The sequence below is a fragment of the Amblyraja radiata genome, chromosome 7 (assembly GCF_010909765.2).
Source record: "Amblyraja radiata isolate CabotCenter1 chromosome 7, sAmbRad1.1.pri, whole genome shotgun sequence".
In the NCBI taxonomy this organism is placed as follows: Eukaryota; Metazoa; Chordata; class Chondrichthyes; order Rajiformes; family Rajidae; genus Amblyraja; species Amblyraja radiata.
In genome coordinates this window covers 84088934-84103778 of record NC_045962.1, presented here as the reverse complement: position 1 = coordinate 84103778, position 14845 = coordinate 84088934, and the positions used below count along the sequence as shown (strand labels likewise).

General features: G+C 46.6%; 1 protein-coding gene across 1 annotated transcript in view; it reads right to left on the bottom strand.

Moving 5' to 3' along the window:
* cfap65 (cilia and flagella associated protein 65) overlaps positions 1–14845 on the bottom strand; it is a 213101-nt gene that overhangs the window by 128043 nt on the left and 70213 nt on the right. Inside the window, exons 14-15 of the mRNA XM_033024878.1 lie at positions 9062–9220; positions 1856–2021 (exon numbers count right to left, since the gene is read on the bottom strand). Coding sequence (XP_032880769.1) covers positions 1856–2021; positions 9062–9220 — 325 coding nt within the window. The remainder of the gene's footprint in view (positions 1–1855; positions 2022–9061; positions 9221–14845) is intronic.

Sequence of the window (14845 nt, the reverse complement as noted above, 5' to 3'; positions counted from 1 at the left end):
ATCGCAGCCGGATTGGACTTTTTGAAGATTGGACGTGAAGATGTAAAGATTCCCCCATCACAGTGAGGAATGTGGGGAATCCGCAGTGGTGGGTGTTTATGTTAACTTTTATGGCCTGATAATGGTGAAAAAACGTATACTTAAATTTTGGGAAAATACATCTGCCCCTACTCTTAATATGTGGATTACAAACATGTCTGACACGCGACATCTTGAAGATATGAGACTTGTCTTAGCAGGAAAATCAGAGCAATTTTCAAAGATATGGATTCCTTTCATTGATTCATTACAAGGATAGTATGGTGCAACACAACTTCGGAATTAAACCGATTTACGGACTGGGTGATGGGTGTGCAGAGAAATGAAGCAGGTATATCAACACTTTTTGGTCTTTTTTTTTCTTTTTTCCGTTTTTGTCTTTTTATTTCTTTAAGTTTTGACTTACTCTTTGGGGGGGAAAAAAAAATTGTGTAGTTGTGTGTCTTGTTGCTTTTTGTATCCATATGGCTGTGTGGTTGTATGGTCACATATCACTGTACCTTAATTGGCACACGTGACAATAAAAGACCTTTGAAAACAATAATATGCAGGTTAGAATCTGAAGTGAAGCCAAATAGGGGTGAGAGCTTGGGAAGAGTAGATAACTTCAGAACTATGGTTCCAAAAAAACATTTCTCCATTGTCTCATGCCAGGTCTACTGATGACAAGATGAATTTAATTGCCAATATCAGCGTTGTAACTACTTGTCACACCAGATAATGTAAGATGGTCAGAGAATTGTACAGCATGGAAATAGACCCTTCAGCCCGCCTTGTCCATGCTGCCCAAGTTGACATATTGTGGGCTCCACCTTTCCTTGGTCATCGGTGCCAGCTCTGAACCTTACATTCCCTCTCTCTCCGTCCCTCCCCCACCCTAGTCATCCTGCTAGTCTCACTGTTCGTATCCCTTCTTTATCACCCCCTCCACAGCCAACAATAGACCATTGTGGGCTCTTTGGCCATCGGTGCCGGCTCTGATTTGTTCTGTACCGCTTTTCATACACTCTAGTTTCCCTCCCCACTGACTCTCAGTCCGAAGAAGGGTCTCGACCTGAAACGTCACCTGTTCCTTTTCTCCAGAGATGCTGCCTGACCCGCTGAGTTACTCCAGCATTTGGTGTTTATCTTCTCATTTGCCCAGATTTGGCCCCTTCAACCCTTCCTATCAATATATTTGTCGGGGTCGAGGAAAGAGCGTGCACGTCGCGGCCCTGTTCTTGCACCAATCTTTCCACCACCGCGCACAAGAAGCAACAAGACAGACACCATTGTATGCAGATGCCAAGACGTGTGTTCACCTCTGGCTGAACAACTTCTAATCTTGTGTGTGTGAACTCGATAAGAAGAAGAATATATTTGTCCAAATGTCTTTTAAGCAAAATGCTTAAGAGCCTGTCCCACTTTTCCGAGTTATTCACGAATTCTCCCGTGTTTTCAAACTCGTAGAATGTTCGTAACTAGTCCGTAGGAGGCCATAGGAGTCTGTGGATATATCGTAGCGGCTCATTATGCCAGCCCTAGGTACTCGGAACATCAGGCAAGTCGGGCCGTTTTTTCAGCATGATGAAAAATGTCCACGAGTAAAAGAATAGCCCCGAGTACCTTCGGCTGGCATAACGAGGCGCTACGATATATCCACGGACTCCTACGGACTCGTTACAAACGTTTGAAAACTCGGGAGAATTCTTGAACTAACTCAGGAGAATACGTGAATAACTCGGGGAAGTGGGACAGGCCCTTTAGTCTGCGACATTTCCAAGGATCTGTTTCTCCTTGGCCTGTAATGGGCAACATCCCATTTCTCCGCACTTACCCATCGGATCATTGACGACAACATCGGGGTCACAGAGTCCTGTGATATCCTGCTTGACGACCAGGGCAAAGTTTAAAGAGCACGGCTCGTTGTTCTGCAGTATCAGGTCGCCGGACTGTGTATTGCCGATCAGGATGTCCCCCAGGTGCATGTGTTCTTTCTCGGCCTGAAGCAGAAGCGTAAATGGCAACCGTGAGTGACACAATTCACCACCGCAGTAAACAGCTTCGCTAAACCATAGAAATAGAGTTTAGTTTAGTTTAGTTTAGAGATACAGCGTGGAAACGGGCCCGCCGAGTCCGCAACGACCGACAATCCCCGCACACTTAAGGGCCCGTCCCACTTGCATGACCTAATTCACGACCTTTTTTACTCGTGGACATTTTTCATCAGGCTAGAAAAACGCCCCGACCTACTTGATGCCACGAGTACCTACGACTAGCATCACGACCTACCTACGACCTCCTACGATCTCGTGACGACCATGCTGCGAGTATGAGTCAAGGGAAAACTCGGCAGAGGTCGTGAATTAGGTCGTGAAAGTGGGACAGGCCCTTTACACTATCCCACACACCCTAGGGACAATTTACGATTACACAAAGCCAATTAACCTACAGACGTGTATTTTTGGAGTGTGGGAGGAAAGCGGAGATCCCGAAGAAAACCCATGCAGGTCACTGGGAGAACTTACAAATTCCGTACAGGCAAGCAGCACCCGTAGTCAAACACGGACGTCTGGCATGGTAAAGCAGCAATATTGAGACATACAGCAGGCCCTTTGGCCCAACTTGCCTCTGCTGACCAAAATGCCCCATCTACACTAGTCCCATCTGTCCACATTTGGCCCATATCCCTCTAAACCATTCCTATCCATGTACCTGTCCAAATGTCTTTTAAACATTGTTATAGATTTCAGCTTGCAAAGGTAAGAGGTACAGAAGTTTGAAACACACACCTCCCGGATTCAGGGCAGACAAAAATGCTGTCGAAACTCAGCGGGTGAGGCAGCATCTATGGAGAGAAGGAATAGTCGATGTTTCACGTCAAGACCCTTCTTCAGAAGGAGACCTCACCCCCAAGTGATGACTGCTAAATCCCCCTCCCTCCAGATTCAGGGATAGTTTTTTCCCAGCTGTTGTCATGCAACTGAACTAGAGAGCAGTCCTGACCTCCCATCTACCTCATTGGAGATCTTCGAGCTATCTTTAATCGGACTTTACTGGACTTTACTTTAATAATGCTCCTATTATTAAAATACTAACACTTACTCAAAGTGAAAAAGCCAATGTACAAAATAACATAGTAACATAGAAACATAGAAAATAGGTGCAGGAGTAGGCCATTCGGCCCTTTGAGCCAGCACCACCATCTAATGTGATCATGGCTGATCATTCACAATCAGTCCCCCGTTCCTGCCTTCTCCCCATATCCCCTGACTTCACTATCTTTAAGAGCTCGATCTAACTCTCTTGAAAGCATCCAGAGGACCTGCCTCCACTGCCTTCTGAGGTCGAGAATTCCACAGATTCCCAACCCTCTGTGTGAAAAAGTTTTTCCTCAACTCTGTTCTAAATGGCTTCCCCTTATTCTTGAACTCTGGCCCCTGGTTCTGGACTCCCCCAACATCGGAAACATGTTTCCTGCCTCTAGCGTGTCCAAACCCTTAATAATCTTTTGTGTTTCTATAAGATTCCCTCTCATCCTTCTAAATTCCAGAGTATACAAGCCCAGCAGGCTCCATTCCATCAACATATGACAGTCCTGTCATCCCAGGAATTAACCTGGTGAACCTACGCTGCACTCCCTCAATAGGTCCCAATTCGTCATGTCACTTACAGTATCCATGTTCTCAAGAGAAGCCACCAGACCCGCTGAGTTCCTCCAGCACTTTGTGTCTTTTTTTTTACATCTGCAGTTCCTTGGTTCTCCATGTTTCTCCAACTAATCTCCGTGCAATTCCAAAATTAACGGGCGGTAAATTCATCACAATCAACTCAGTGAGGAATTCAGGAAGAAACCCTTTGCTTATTTAATGTTGAGAATGTTGAACTCACTCCCATAGGGAGTACCACTGGTAATAAAGGTGTACTTGTAACTTCAGTGCAACGGTTGTGTGGAACTAAATCAAGAGATTTTTTTTAAACCCTCTATCCCTTGGTTTGCCTTTACAAAATCAGATCCCACACCATGCAATAGACCCACAGATTTCGCACTGACAAGTTCCATTTTATTCTCCCCGCATTGACATCAACTACCCCCCCCCCCGGATTCTACTGCTCACCCACACAGAAGGGACACTTTACAATTGACAATAGACATAGGCGCAGGAGTAGGTCATTCGGCCCTTCAAGCTATTCAAATGTGATTACGGCTGATCATCCCCAATCAGTACCCCGTTCCTGCCTTCTCCCCAGGTGAAGTTTTTTCTCACCTCAGTCTTAAATGGCCTCCCCTTTATTCAAAGACTGTGGCCCCTGTTTCTGGACTCGCCCAACATTGGGAACATTTTTCCTGCATCTAGCTTGTCCAGTCCTTTTATAATTTTGTAAGTTTCTATAAGATCCCCCTCATCCTTCTAACCTTCTAAACTCCAGTGAATACAAGCCTATTCTTTTCAATCTTTCCTCATATGACAGTCCCACCATCCCTCGTGAACCTACACTGCACTGCCTCAATCACAAGGATGTCCTTCCTCAAATTAGGAGACCAAAACTGTACACAATACTCCAGATGTGGTCTCACCAGAGCCCTATACAAATGCAGAAGAACCTCTTTACTCCGATACTGTAATCCTCCTGTTAGGAAACTAAGCAGCCACTCAGTCTTACGTGGACTGAGGTATCTGTGTTGAGGAACGGAACCCGAGTGGGTTGGAAGGACCCAACCCAATGAGGTCAAAAACAAGTTTTTCCAGAACGCTGCCCGGATTAGGGGGTATTAGCAACAAGGAGAGGCGAGACAGACTTGGATTGTTTTCTCTGGAATGCCAGAAGTTGAGGGAGACCTGGTAGAAGTATCTAAAATCATGAGAGGCATAGATGAGGTAGGCAGAAGCTTTATCCCTAGAATCCCCAAGGCGGTCACGGTGTCGCAGCGGTAGAGACGCTGCCTTACAGCGAATGCAGCGCTGGAGACCCAGGTTCGATCCCAACTACGGGTGCTTGTCAGTACGGAGTTTGCACGTTCTCCCCGTGACCTGCGTGGGTTTACCCCGAGATCTTCGGTTTCCTCCCACACTCCAAAGACGTACATGTTTGAAGGTAAAATTGGCTTGGTAAAATGTAAAAATTGCCCCCAGTGGGTGTAGGATAGCGTTCTCGGGAAACGCCATAACTCTTGGACATTTTTCCACAGTGTTGAAAAACTTCACGAGTTACCGCGTTTCCCCGAGTACCTGCCGCTAGCATTACGAGCCGCTACGGGACATCCACGAGGTCCTACGTACCCGCTACGTACATACCACGAGTTTGATTTTTATTTAAACTCGGGAAAGCTCTTGGGTGAACTCGCATCGTGGGACAGGGGCTTTAAATGTGCGGGGAGATCGCTGGTCGGCATGGACCCGGTGGGCCGAAGGGCCTGTCTCCGCGCTGTATCTCTAAACTATACGAAACTAAATCGAATAATATAATACCACAAAGCATGGGGTTAAGGTGAGAGGGGCAAAGTTTAAAGAAAATGTTTGGAACGGGTAGCGTTAGACAATAGACAATAGGTGCAGGTGTAGGCCATTCGGCCCTTCGAGCCATCACCACCATTCGAGCCAGCACCACCATTCAATGTGACAATGGCTGATCATCCACAATCAGTACCCCGTTCCTGCCTTCTCCCCATAGCCCCTGACTCCGCTATTTTTAAGAGCCCTATCTAGCTCTCTCTTGAAAGCATCCAGAGAACCGGCCTCCACCGCCCTCTGAGGCAGAGAATTCCACAGACCTGCTACCTTCCTAATCTCAGCACCACTCTAGAATTTAAGAAATTCTCAAGATAAATACTTATGCATTCACTATTTCCCTTGCCACATTTTTAAAAGATTTTAAATATGTTCCATGAAATCCAGGAGACTGCTAGTTTTCTCCAAAACTATTTATTTACTAATTGAACTTATTTAATTTCCATGTTTTCAGAGACTCATACCGCATCATGGCTGCATGTTTTGTGTTACTTGTCGGCCAGTCTACCCCGTTTAGATGTAAACAATCTAACTGGACTTCTCTGAAGAAGCACAGGGGGATTTCTCAGTCTCCTGGGCCAATGTTTCTTCATCAACAACATCATTAAAAAAGTGCCATGAGGACACAAGAGACTGCAGACGCTGGGATTTGGAGCAAAGAAATAAACTGCCCGGAGGAACTCATCAGGGTGAGTGATTCTTGTTATTGAGTGAGTGCAGCGTAGGTTCCACCAGGTTAATTCCCGGGATGGCGGGACTGTCATATGTTGAAAGAATGGAGCGATGGGAAACATGTTCCCGATGTTGGGGGAGTCCAGAACCAGGGGCCACAGTTTAAGAATAAGCGGTAAGCCATTTAGAACGGCAGATGAGGACAACCCTTTTCACACAGACAGTTGTGAGTCTGTGGAATTCTCTGCCTCAGAAAGTGGTGGAGGCCGGTTCTCTGGATACTTTCAAGAGAGAGCTAGATAGAGCTCTTCAAGATTGCGGAGTCAGGCGATATGGGGAGAAGGCAGGAATGGGGTACTGATTGTCGATGATCAGCCATGATCACATTGAATGACGGTGTTGGCTCGAAGGGCCGAATGGCCTACTCCTGCACCTATTGTCTATTGTCTGTCTATCTGCAGTCCAGATAGAGTCATAGAGTTACGCAGCATGGAAACAGGCCCTTCAAAACAACTCATCCGAGCAAGAGGCCTCACCAAACTAGTCCCATATGCCATGTTGGTCGGCCCGGGTACACAGCGGTAGAGTTGCTGCCATACAGCGCCAGAGACCCGGGTCCCAGGTTCGATCCTGACTACGGATGCTGTCAATACGGAGTTTGTACGTTCTCCCTGTGACCACGCAGGTTTTCTCCAAGATCTTCAGATTCCTCCCGCACTCCAAAGACGTGCAGGTTTGTTGGTTAATTGGCTTGGTATAAATGCAAATTGTCCCGAGTGTGTGTACGATAGTGTTAATGTGCAGGAATCGCTGGTCGGTGCGTACTCCGGGGGCCAAAGGGCCTGTTTCCGCGCTGATTCCCAATTCTTTCCTGTCCATGTATCAATCCAAGTGTCTTTTTAAAGCTGTTATAGTCCCAGCCTCAACTATTTCCTCTGGCAGCTCGTTCCATATACCCACCACCCTTTGAGTGAAAAAATTGCCCCTCAAGGTCCTATTAATTTATACCTCTCTCACCTTAAAACTATTCCCTTAGGTTCTCCTACACTGATCCCCCTAACCTGTACAGTCACCCTTTCGATTTTCCCCACGAATTTATACACCTCTATATAGGTTGCCAACTGTCTCGTATTAGCCGAGACATCCCGTATATTGGGCTAAATTGGTTTGTCCCGTACGGGACCGCCCTTGTCCCGTATTTGACTCGGGTCGAGTGGACTGTCAGGTCGGATCGCCGCATCCGGCGCCGTCTCACCCGTCCCGACATAGTGCAGCCCATGGAGTGCAGCAGCAGCGCCTCGCCTCACCTTCGCTTACCGCTGACACCGCCACCACCCCTCCTTCTCATGGCCGATCATCAGGTCACGAGTTGGATGGGGCGCCGGACTTTGCGCGCGACATCGCGCAGCCCGGGCCAAAACTCCTCAGCTGGGCTTTGTGTGCAGTCCAGCACCCGGGCCAACTCATCATTCACCCAGCCACCGCCGAGTCGGTCAACAAATTGCCGTCGGCAACAAATTTTCACCTTTTGTCCCTTATTTGGGAGTGAGAAAGTTGGCAAACCTACCCCTCAGCCTCCTGCACTCCAAGGAATCAAGTCCTAGCCTACTGAACCTCTCCCTACAGTTCAGGTTCCTGAGGCCTGACAAAACACTTGTAAATATTCTCTGCACTCTTTCCATCTTAATGGCATCCTTCCTACAAATGTGGCCTTACCAACATCTTCTACACATGTAACATAACGTCCCAACTTCTATACTCAACACATTAACTGATGAAGGCCAATGCACCAAAATGTACCAAGGTAACAGTTTACCACCTATCTACCTGCGACCTCACATTCAGGAAACTATATACCTGTACTCCTGGGTCCCTCTCCTCTGCCGATGAAGAGTATTGATCCAAAATATTGATCCATACACGTCCTTCCACAGACACTGCCTGGCTCAATCAGGATAGGAGCAGAATTAGGCTATTTGGCCCATCATCTACTCTGCCATTCAATCATGGCTGATTTATCTCCCTCCTAACCCCATTCTCCTGCCTTCTATCCCATAACCTCTAAGACACCCATACTAATCAAGAATCTATCTATCTCTGCCTTAAATATATCCACTGACGACCTCCACAGCCTTCTGTGGCAAATAACTCCACAGATTCACCACCCTCTGACTAAAGAAATTCCTCCTCATCTTCCTAAAAGAAGATCCTTTAATTCTGAGGCTATGGCCTCTAGTCCTAGACTCTCCCACTAGTGGAAAAATTGTCTCCACATCCACACTATCCAAGCCTTTTCACTATTCTGTACATTTAAATGAAGTGTCCCCCTCATTCTTTTAAACTCCAGCGAGTACAGGCCCAGTGCTGTCAAACACTCATCATAGGTTAACCCACTCATTCCTGGGATCATTCTTGTAAACCACCTCTGGACCCTCTCCAGAACCTGCACATCCTTCCTCAGATATGGCGCCCAAAATTGCTCACAATATTCCAAATGCGGCCTGACCAGCGCCTTATAGAGCCTCAGCATTGAATGCTGGAGTAACTCAGCGGGACAGGCAGCATCTGTGGATAGAAGGAATGGGCGATGTTTCCGGATCGAGACCCTTCTTCAGACAGGTGAGACTCACATATATCGTTATCATAATGCTGTTGGTGGCAAATGCCCTGAGTGTCGAATCTTCTTTGACCCAGCAGTAACTACACTTATAAAAATTACTAATTTGGTTGTCGAGTATCGTTGCTGCGAAGGAAGAATGTTTTGGGAAGTGGTAAACATGCGAAAACCAATTAGAAGCAATTATTCCAAAACAAGTAAATCCGCACAAACATGACTGTTTCTTTGTTTCCTGTAGTCTCACCATAATTTTGCCCACTGTTCCTTCACCAATAACCCTGAGGGTGAAACGGATTTTCTTCCCTTGCTCCGTACAGTGTGGGCCTTTCACTCCCCACACATAAATGTGAGGCTTCAGAAAATACTTCTGTTGTTCTTGCGGGAAGAAAGCCCACGATTGTGCCTGTAAAAAAACCACAGTGCGTTGTTGGTTATAGTTTAGTATAGTTTGGTCTATTATTATAACCATATAACAATGACAGCACGGAAACAGGCCATCTCGGCCCTTCTAGTCCGTGCCGAACACTTAAGGGCCTGTCCCACCAGCATGTAACTGCATGCGGCGAGCACGACCTAACGTGGTCGCTTGAGCCGCGGGACCGGTCCCACTTCGATCGCCAGAGCTGTATGGAGTTGTGCGGAGCTGGTCCCGACATCGCGCGGGGCTCCGAAAAACTGACACTGTCCAAAAATTCCGCGCGGCAACGGCCTGTCGGCCCGAAGCCGCATTGAGGCCGTACGCACCGCCTCGACGGGCGTGCGCAGCATCTCGACGCCGTACGCAGCGTCTTGACGCCGTATGCCTAGCGCGTGGCGTTGCGCGATGACATCACCGCCCGGCGTGCCGTTGCGGATGACGTAACCGCCCGCGTGCCGTGCGACGTCCAAATTCAGTCGGCCCGCCTCCTGCCCAGCTGATTGGTGAGTATGATGTCGGGACCAGCCCCGCACAACTCCAGACGGCTCTGCGGTTGGAAGTGGGACCAGCCCCGCGAGGCCGTACGCCTCAAGCCACCACGTTTGGTCGCGCTCGCCGCGTGCAGTCGAATGCTGGTGTTACAGGCCCTTTATTCTCACCTAGTCCCCTGCACTCAGACCATAACCATCCATTCCTTTCCCGTCCATATACCTAACCAATTTATTTTTAAATGATAAAATCGAACCTGCCTCCACCACTTCCACTGGAAGCTCATTCCACACAGCTACCATTCTCTGAGTAAAGAGTTCCCCCTCATGTTACCCCTAAACTTCTGTCCCTTAATTCTCAAATCATGTCCTCTTGTTTGAATCTTCCCTACTCGCAATGGAAAAAGCTTATCCACGTCAACTCTGTCTATCCCTCTCATCATTTTAAAGACCTCTATCAAGTCCCCCCTTAACCTTCTGCGCTCCAAAGAATAAAGACCTAACTTGTTCAACCTTTCTCTGTAACTTAGGTGCTGAAACCCAGGCAACACTCTAGTAAATCTCCTCTGTACTCTCTCTATTTTGTTGACATCTTTCCTATAATTTGGCAAAAGAAGTCAACAAAATAGAGAGTTGTGTGTTATGTGTATCGTGTGTACACATTGTTATGTGTACCGAGGTTGCGTGCATACATGATTACAATCAAGCCGCCCGCAGTGTATTGATACAGGTAAAGGGAATAATAGTTAGTGCAAGATAAAGTCCAGTAAAATCCGATAAAAGATAGCCGGGAGGGTTTCTAGTGAGATAGATAGTAGGTCAGGAGCACTTTCTGTCACAGGAGTGGAAGGCAACCTCATCTCCATTACACAGCTACATCTCTTCACCAGATAAAAACTGTCTAGGGTCTGAGCTCCCCAGAGGAGCGTGGGTGAAGCTCAACAGACTTGGTACTGGAGTTGGGCGTTTCAACGCCAGCGTGTGGAGATGGGGGCTCCACCAGAGCCCAGCCTGTGAATGCGGAGCAGAACAACAGACAGCCAACCGTGTCATCTCTGGGTGCCCGCTCTACCACCCACCCGATGGAGCTCAGGGCCTGGCAGACATTGACGCAGAGACAACAACCTGGCTGCTCAACACCCGGCTTGAGATCTAACTGTTCCTTTGGTTTATGTTTCATTCGCAAGAAGAAGGAGCACGTTCTCGTTGTGGTAGGATGGTTCAGTTGCCTGAATATCATCTGGGAAGAAACTGTCCCTGAATCTGTCGATATGCATTTTCACACATCTCTACCTCTTGCCTGATGGGAGGGTGGAAGAGGGTAGTCACGGTGGCGCAGAGGTAGAGTTGCTGCCTTACAGCAAATGCAGCGCCGGCGACCCTGGTTCGATCCCGACTACGGACGCTGTCTGTAGGGAGTTTGCACGTTCTCCCCGTGACCTGTGTGGGCTTTCTCCGGGATCTTCGCTCCCTTCCCACACTCCAAAGACGTACAGGTTTGTAGGTTAGTTGGCTTGGTAAATGTAAAAATTGTCCCAAGTGGGTGTAGGATGGTGTTAATGTGCCAGGATCGCTGGTCGGCGCGGACCCGGTGGGCTGAGGGGCTTGTTTCCGCGCTGTATCTCTAAACTAAACTAAGAGGGAGTGACTGGGCTGAGACTCGTCCTTGACTAGATGGTAGATTTTCCAAGGCAGCGTGAAGTGTAGATAGAATCAATGAATGTATAGAAAGTGCTTTGAGCTGGACAGTAAAAAGGTTCAGCAAAGTCAGTAAAGCAAACTTCAGTATAAAGTTTTCAACATTATATGATCGAGTGGCGGACTTTCAGAAAAATGAATAACATTTTCACCTCCCCAGATAAACATATGACCCAAACCAATTGTTAGAATCTCAACTCTCTCTGCAAATTGTTATAAGCTTAAAGTCTTTACACAGTGCATTCAGAAAGTATTCAGATCCCTTCACTTTCTCCACATTTTGTTACGTTACAGCCTTATTTTAAAATGGATTAAATTCTTTTTTTTTATCATCAATCTACACACAATACCCCAGAATGAAGAAGCGAAAACAGGTGTACAGAAAATTTTGCAAAGTAATTAAAAATAAATAACAGAAATATCACATTTACATAAGTATTCAGACCCTTTACTCAGTATTTTGTTGAGGCACCTCTGGCAGTGATTACAGCCTCAAGTCTTCTTGGGTATGACGCTACAAGCTTGGCACACCTGTATTTGGGTAATTTCTCCCATTCTTCTCTGCAGATCCTCTCCAGCTCTGTCGGGTTGGATGGGGAGCGTTGATGCACAGCTATTTTCAGGTTCCTCCAGAGATGTTCGATTGGGTTCAAGTCCGGGCTCTGGCTGGGCCACTCAAGGACATTCACAGACTTGTCACAAAGCCACTCCTGCGTTGTCTTGGCTGTGTGCTTAGGGTCGTTGTCCTGTTGGAAGGTGAACCTCCGCCCCAGTCTGAGGTCCTGAACACGCTGGAGCAGGTATTCATCAAGGATTTCTCTGTACTTTTGCTCCATTCATCTTTCCCTCGATCCTGACTAGTCTCCCAATTCCTGCCACTCAAAAACATCCCCACAGCATGATGCTGCCACCACCATGCTTCACTGTAGGTATGGTATTGGCCAGGTGATGAGCGGTGCCTGGTTTCCTCCAGATGTGACACTTGGCATTCAGGCCAAAGAGTTCAATCTTGGTTTCATCAGACCAGAGAATCTTGTTTAGATGCCTTTTAGCAAACTCCAAGTGGGCTGTCATGTGCCTTTTACTGAGGAATGGCTTCCGTCTGACCACTCTACCATAAAGGCCTGATTGGTGGAGTGCTGCAGATATAGTTGTCCTTCTGGAAGGTTCTCCCATTTCCACAGAGGAACTCTGGAGTTCTGTCAGAGTGACCATCGGGTTCTTGGTCATCTCCCTGACCAAGGTCCTTCTCCCCCGATTGCTCAGTTTGGCCGGGCGGCCAGCTCTATGAAGAGTCCTGGTGGTTCCAAAGTTCTTCCATTGAGGAATGATGGAGGCCACTGCGCTCTTCGGGACCTGCAATGCTGCAGAAATTGTTTTATACCCTACCCCAGATCTGTGTCTCGACATAATCCTGTCTCAGAGGTCTACAAACAACAATTCCTTCATCTTCATGACTTGGTTTTTGCTCTGACAAGCACTGCCAACTGTATAACCTTATATAGACAGATGTGGGCCTTTCAAATCATGTCCAATCAATTAAATTTACCACTGGTGGACTCCAATCAAGTTCATTATGCTCCATGTTGCAGAAGCAAACACAAGAATGGTGGTCATAGTTTTACACAGAGGCTGGTGGGAGCTGCCTCACGCTGCCAGAGGTGATGGAGGATAAGACCACATGACACAGGAACAGAATTAGGCCATTCAACCCATCAAGTCTGCTCCGCCATTCAATCATGGCTGATCTATTTATCCCTCTCAACTTCATTCTCCTGCCTTCTCCGCGTAAGCTATGATACCCTTAAAGCCATGTCCCACGGTATGAGTTCATTCCAAGAGCTCTGCCGAGTTTGCCCTGATTCAAACTTGGAGATTTACTGTAATGGCCGCTCGTCGGTACTCGGGGCTCTCGTGGACATTTTTCAACATGTTGAAAAATCTTCACGAGTCTTCCCGTGCTTGCCTGCCGTTAGCGAGTTTTCCCGAGTACCTGCCATTAGCGTTACGAGCCGCTAAGAGACGTCTCCGAGCTCCGACGTACCCGCTACGTTCATTCTCCGTGTTTACCACGAGTTTGATTTGTTTTTAAACTCGGGAGAGCTCTTGGAATGAACTTGTACCGTGGAACAGGGCTATTATTAATCAAGAACCTGCAGGGAGACTTGGACTGGCTGAGTGGGCAGATGCAGTATATTGTGGATGAATGTGAGGTTATCCACTTTGGTGGCAAGAACAGAAAGGCAGATTATTATCTGAATGGTGTCAGATTAGGAAAAGGGGAAGCTGTAGAAACATCTCGAGGATAACCAAGGGAAACATGATGAACGTAAGCTAAAATTTGAGTGTCTTAGCAAAGGGTTTGGATACTTATGTAAATGTGATATTTCAGTTATTTATTTTTAATTACTTTGCAAAATTTTCTAAACACCAGTTTTCGCTTCTTCATTCTGGGGTATTGTGTGTAGATTGATGATTTAAAAAAAAGAATTTAATCCATTTTAAAATAAGGCTGTAACAAAACAAAATGTGGAAAAAGTGAAGGGGTCTGAATACTTTCTGAATGCACTGTACTTTTGAATCTATTGACGTGCGACAAAGTGAGAAGCCAATTCTTTCCAGTCAGATTCTTAAACATAACAATAAGCACCAATTTTCTCTCTCATCCTTTTGTTCTGATGGCAGGGCTTAAGGTCATAAGTGATCGAACCAGAATTAAGCCATTCGGCCCATCAAGTCTACTCCGCTTCAATCATGGCTGATCTACCTCTCCCCCTAACACCATTCTCCTGCCTTCTCCCCATAACCCATGACACCCATACTGATCAAGAATCTATCTATCTCTGCCTTAAATATATCCATTGACTTGGCCTCCACAGCCTTCTGTGGCAATGAATTCCACAGATTCACCACCCTCTGACTAAAGAAATTCCTCCTCATCCCCTTCCTAAAGGAATGTCCTTTAATTCTGAGGCTGTGACCTCTGGTCCTAGACTCTCCCACTAGTGGAAACATCCTCTCCACATCCACTCTATCCAAGCCTTTCACTATTCAGCGAGCTTCAATGAGGTCACCCACTCATCCTTCTGCCGATCTGAAATATTTTCATGTCAATAAAATGCTCCTAACCTGCCGAGCATTTCTTGCCATGGCTAATTGGAGAGTCACAAAGGTTTTTTTTTCCTTTCTTTTTTTTTCCTTTAGTTTAGGGGGGTTTTGTTTCTTCCTTTTTTCTTCTTTTTTGGTCTTTTTATCTTTGTGTTTTTTTTCTACATATATAAGTTTTCTTTTAAATATTTAACTATATTTACATAGATACCCGGAGATCTATATTCAATGTGTATTTTGACACTTGACTCATATTTAGGTTATACCTGTTATTAATGGAATCCTGATCCCTATGTATCAATATCATTGTTATGTT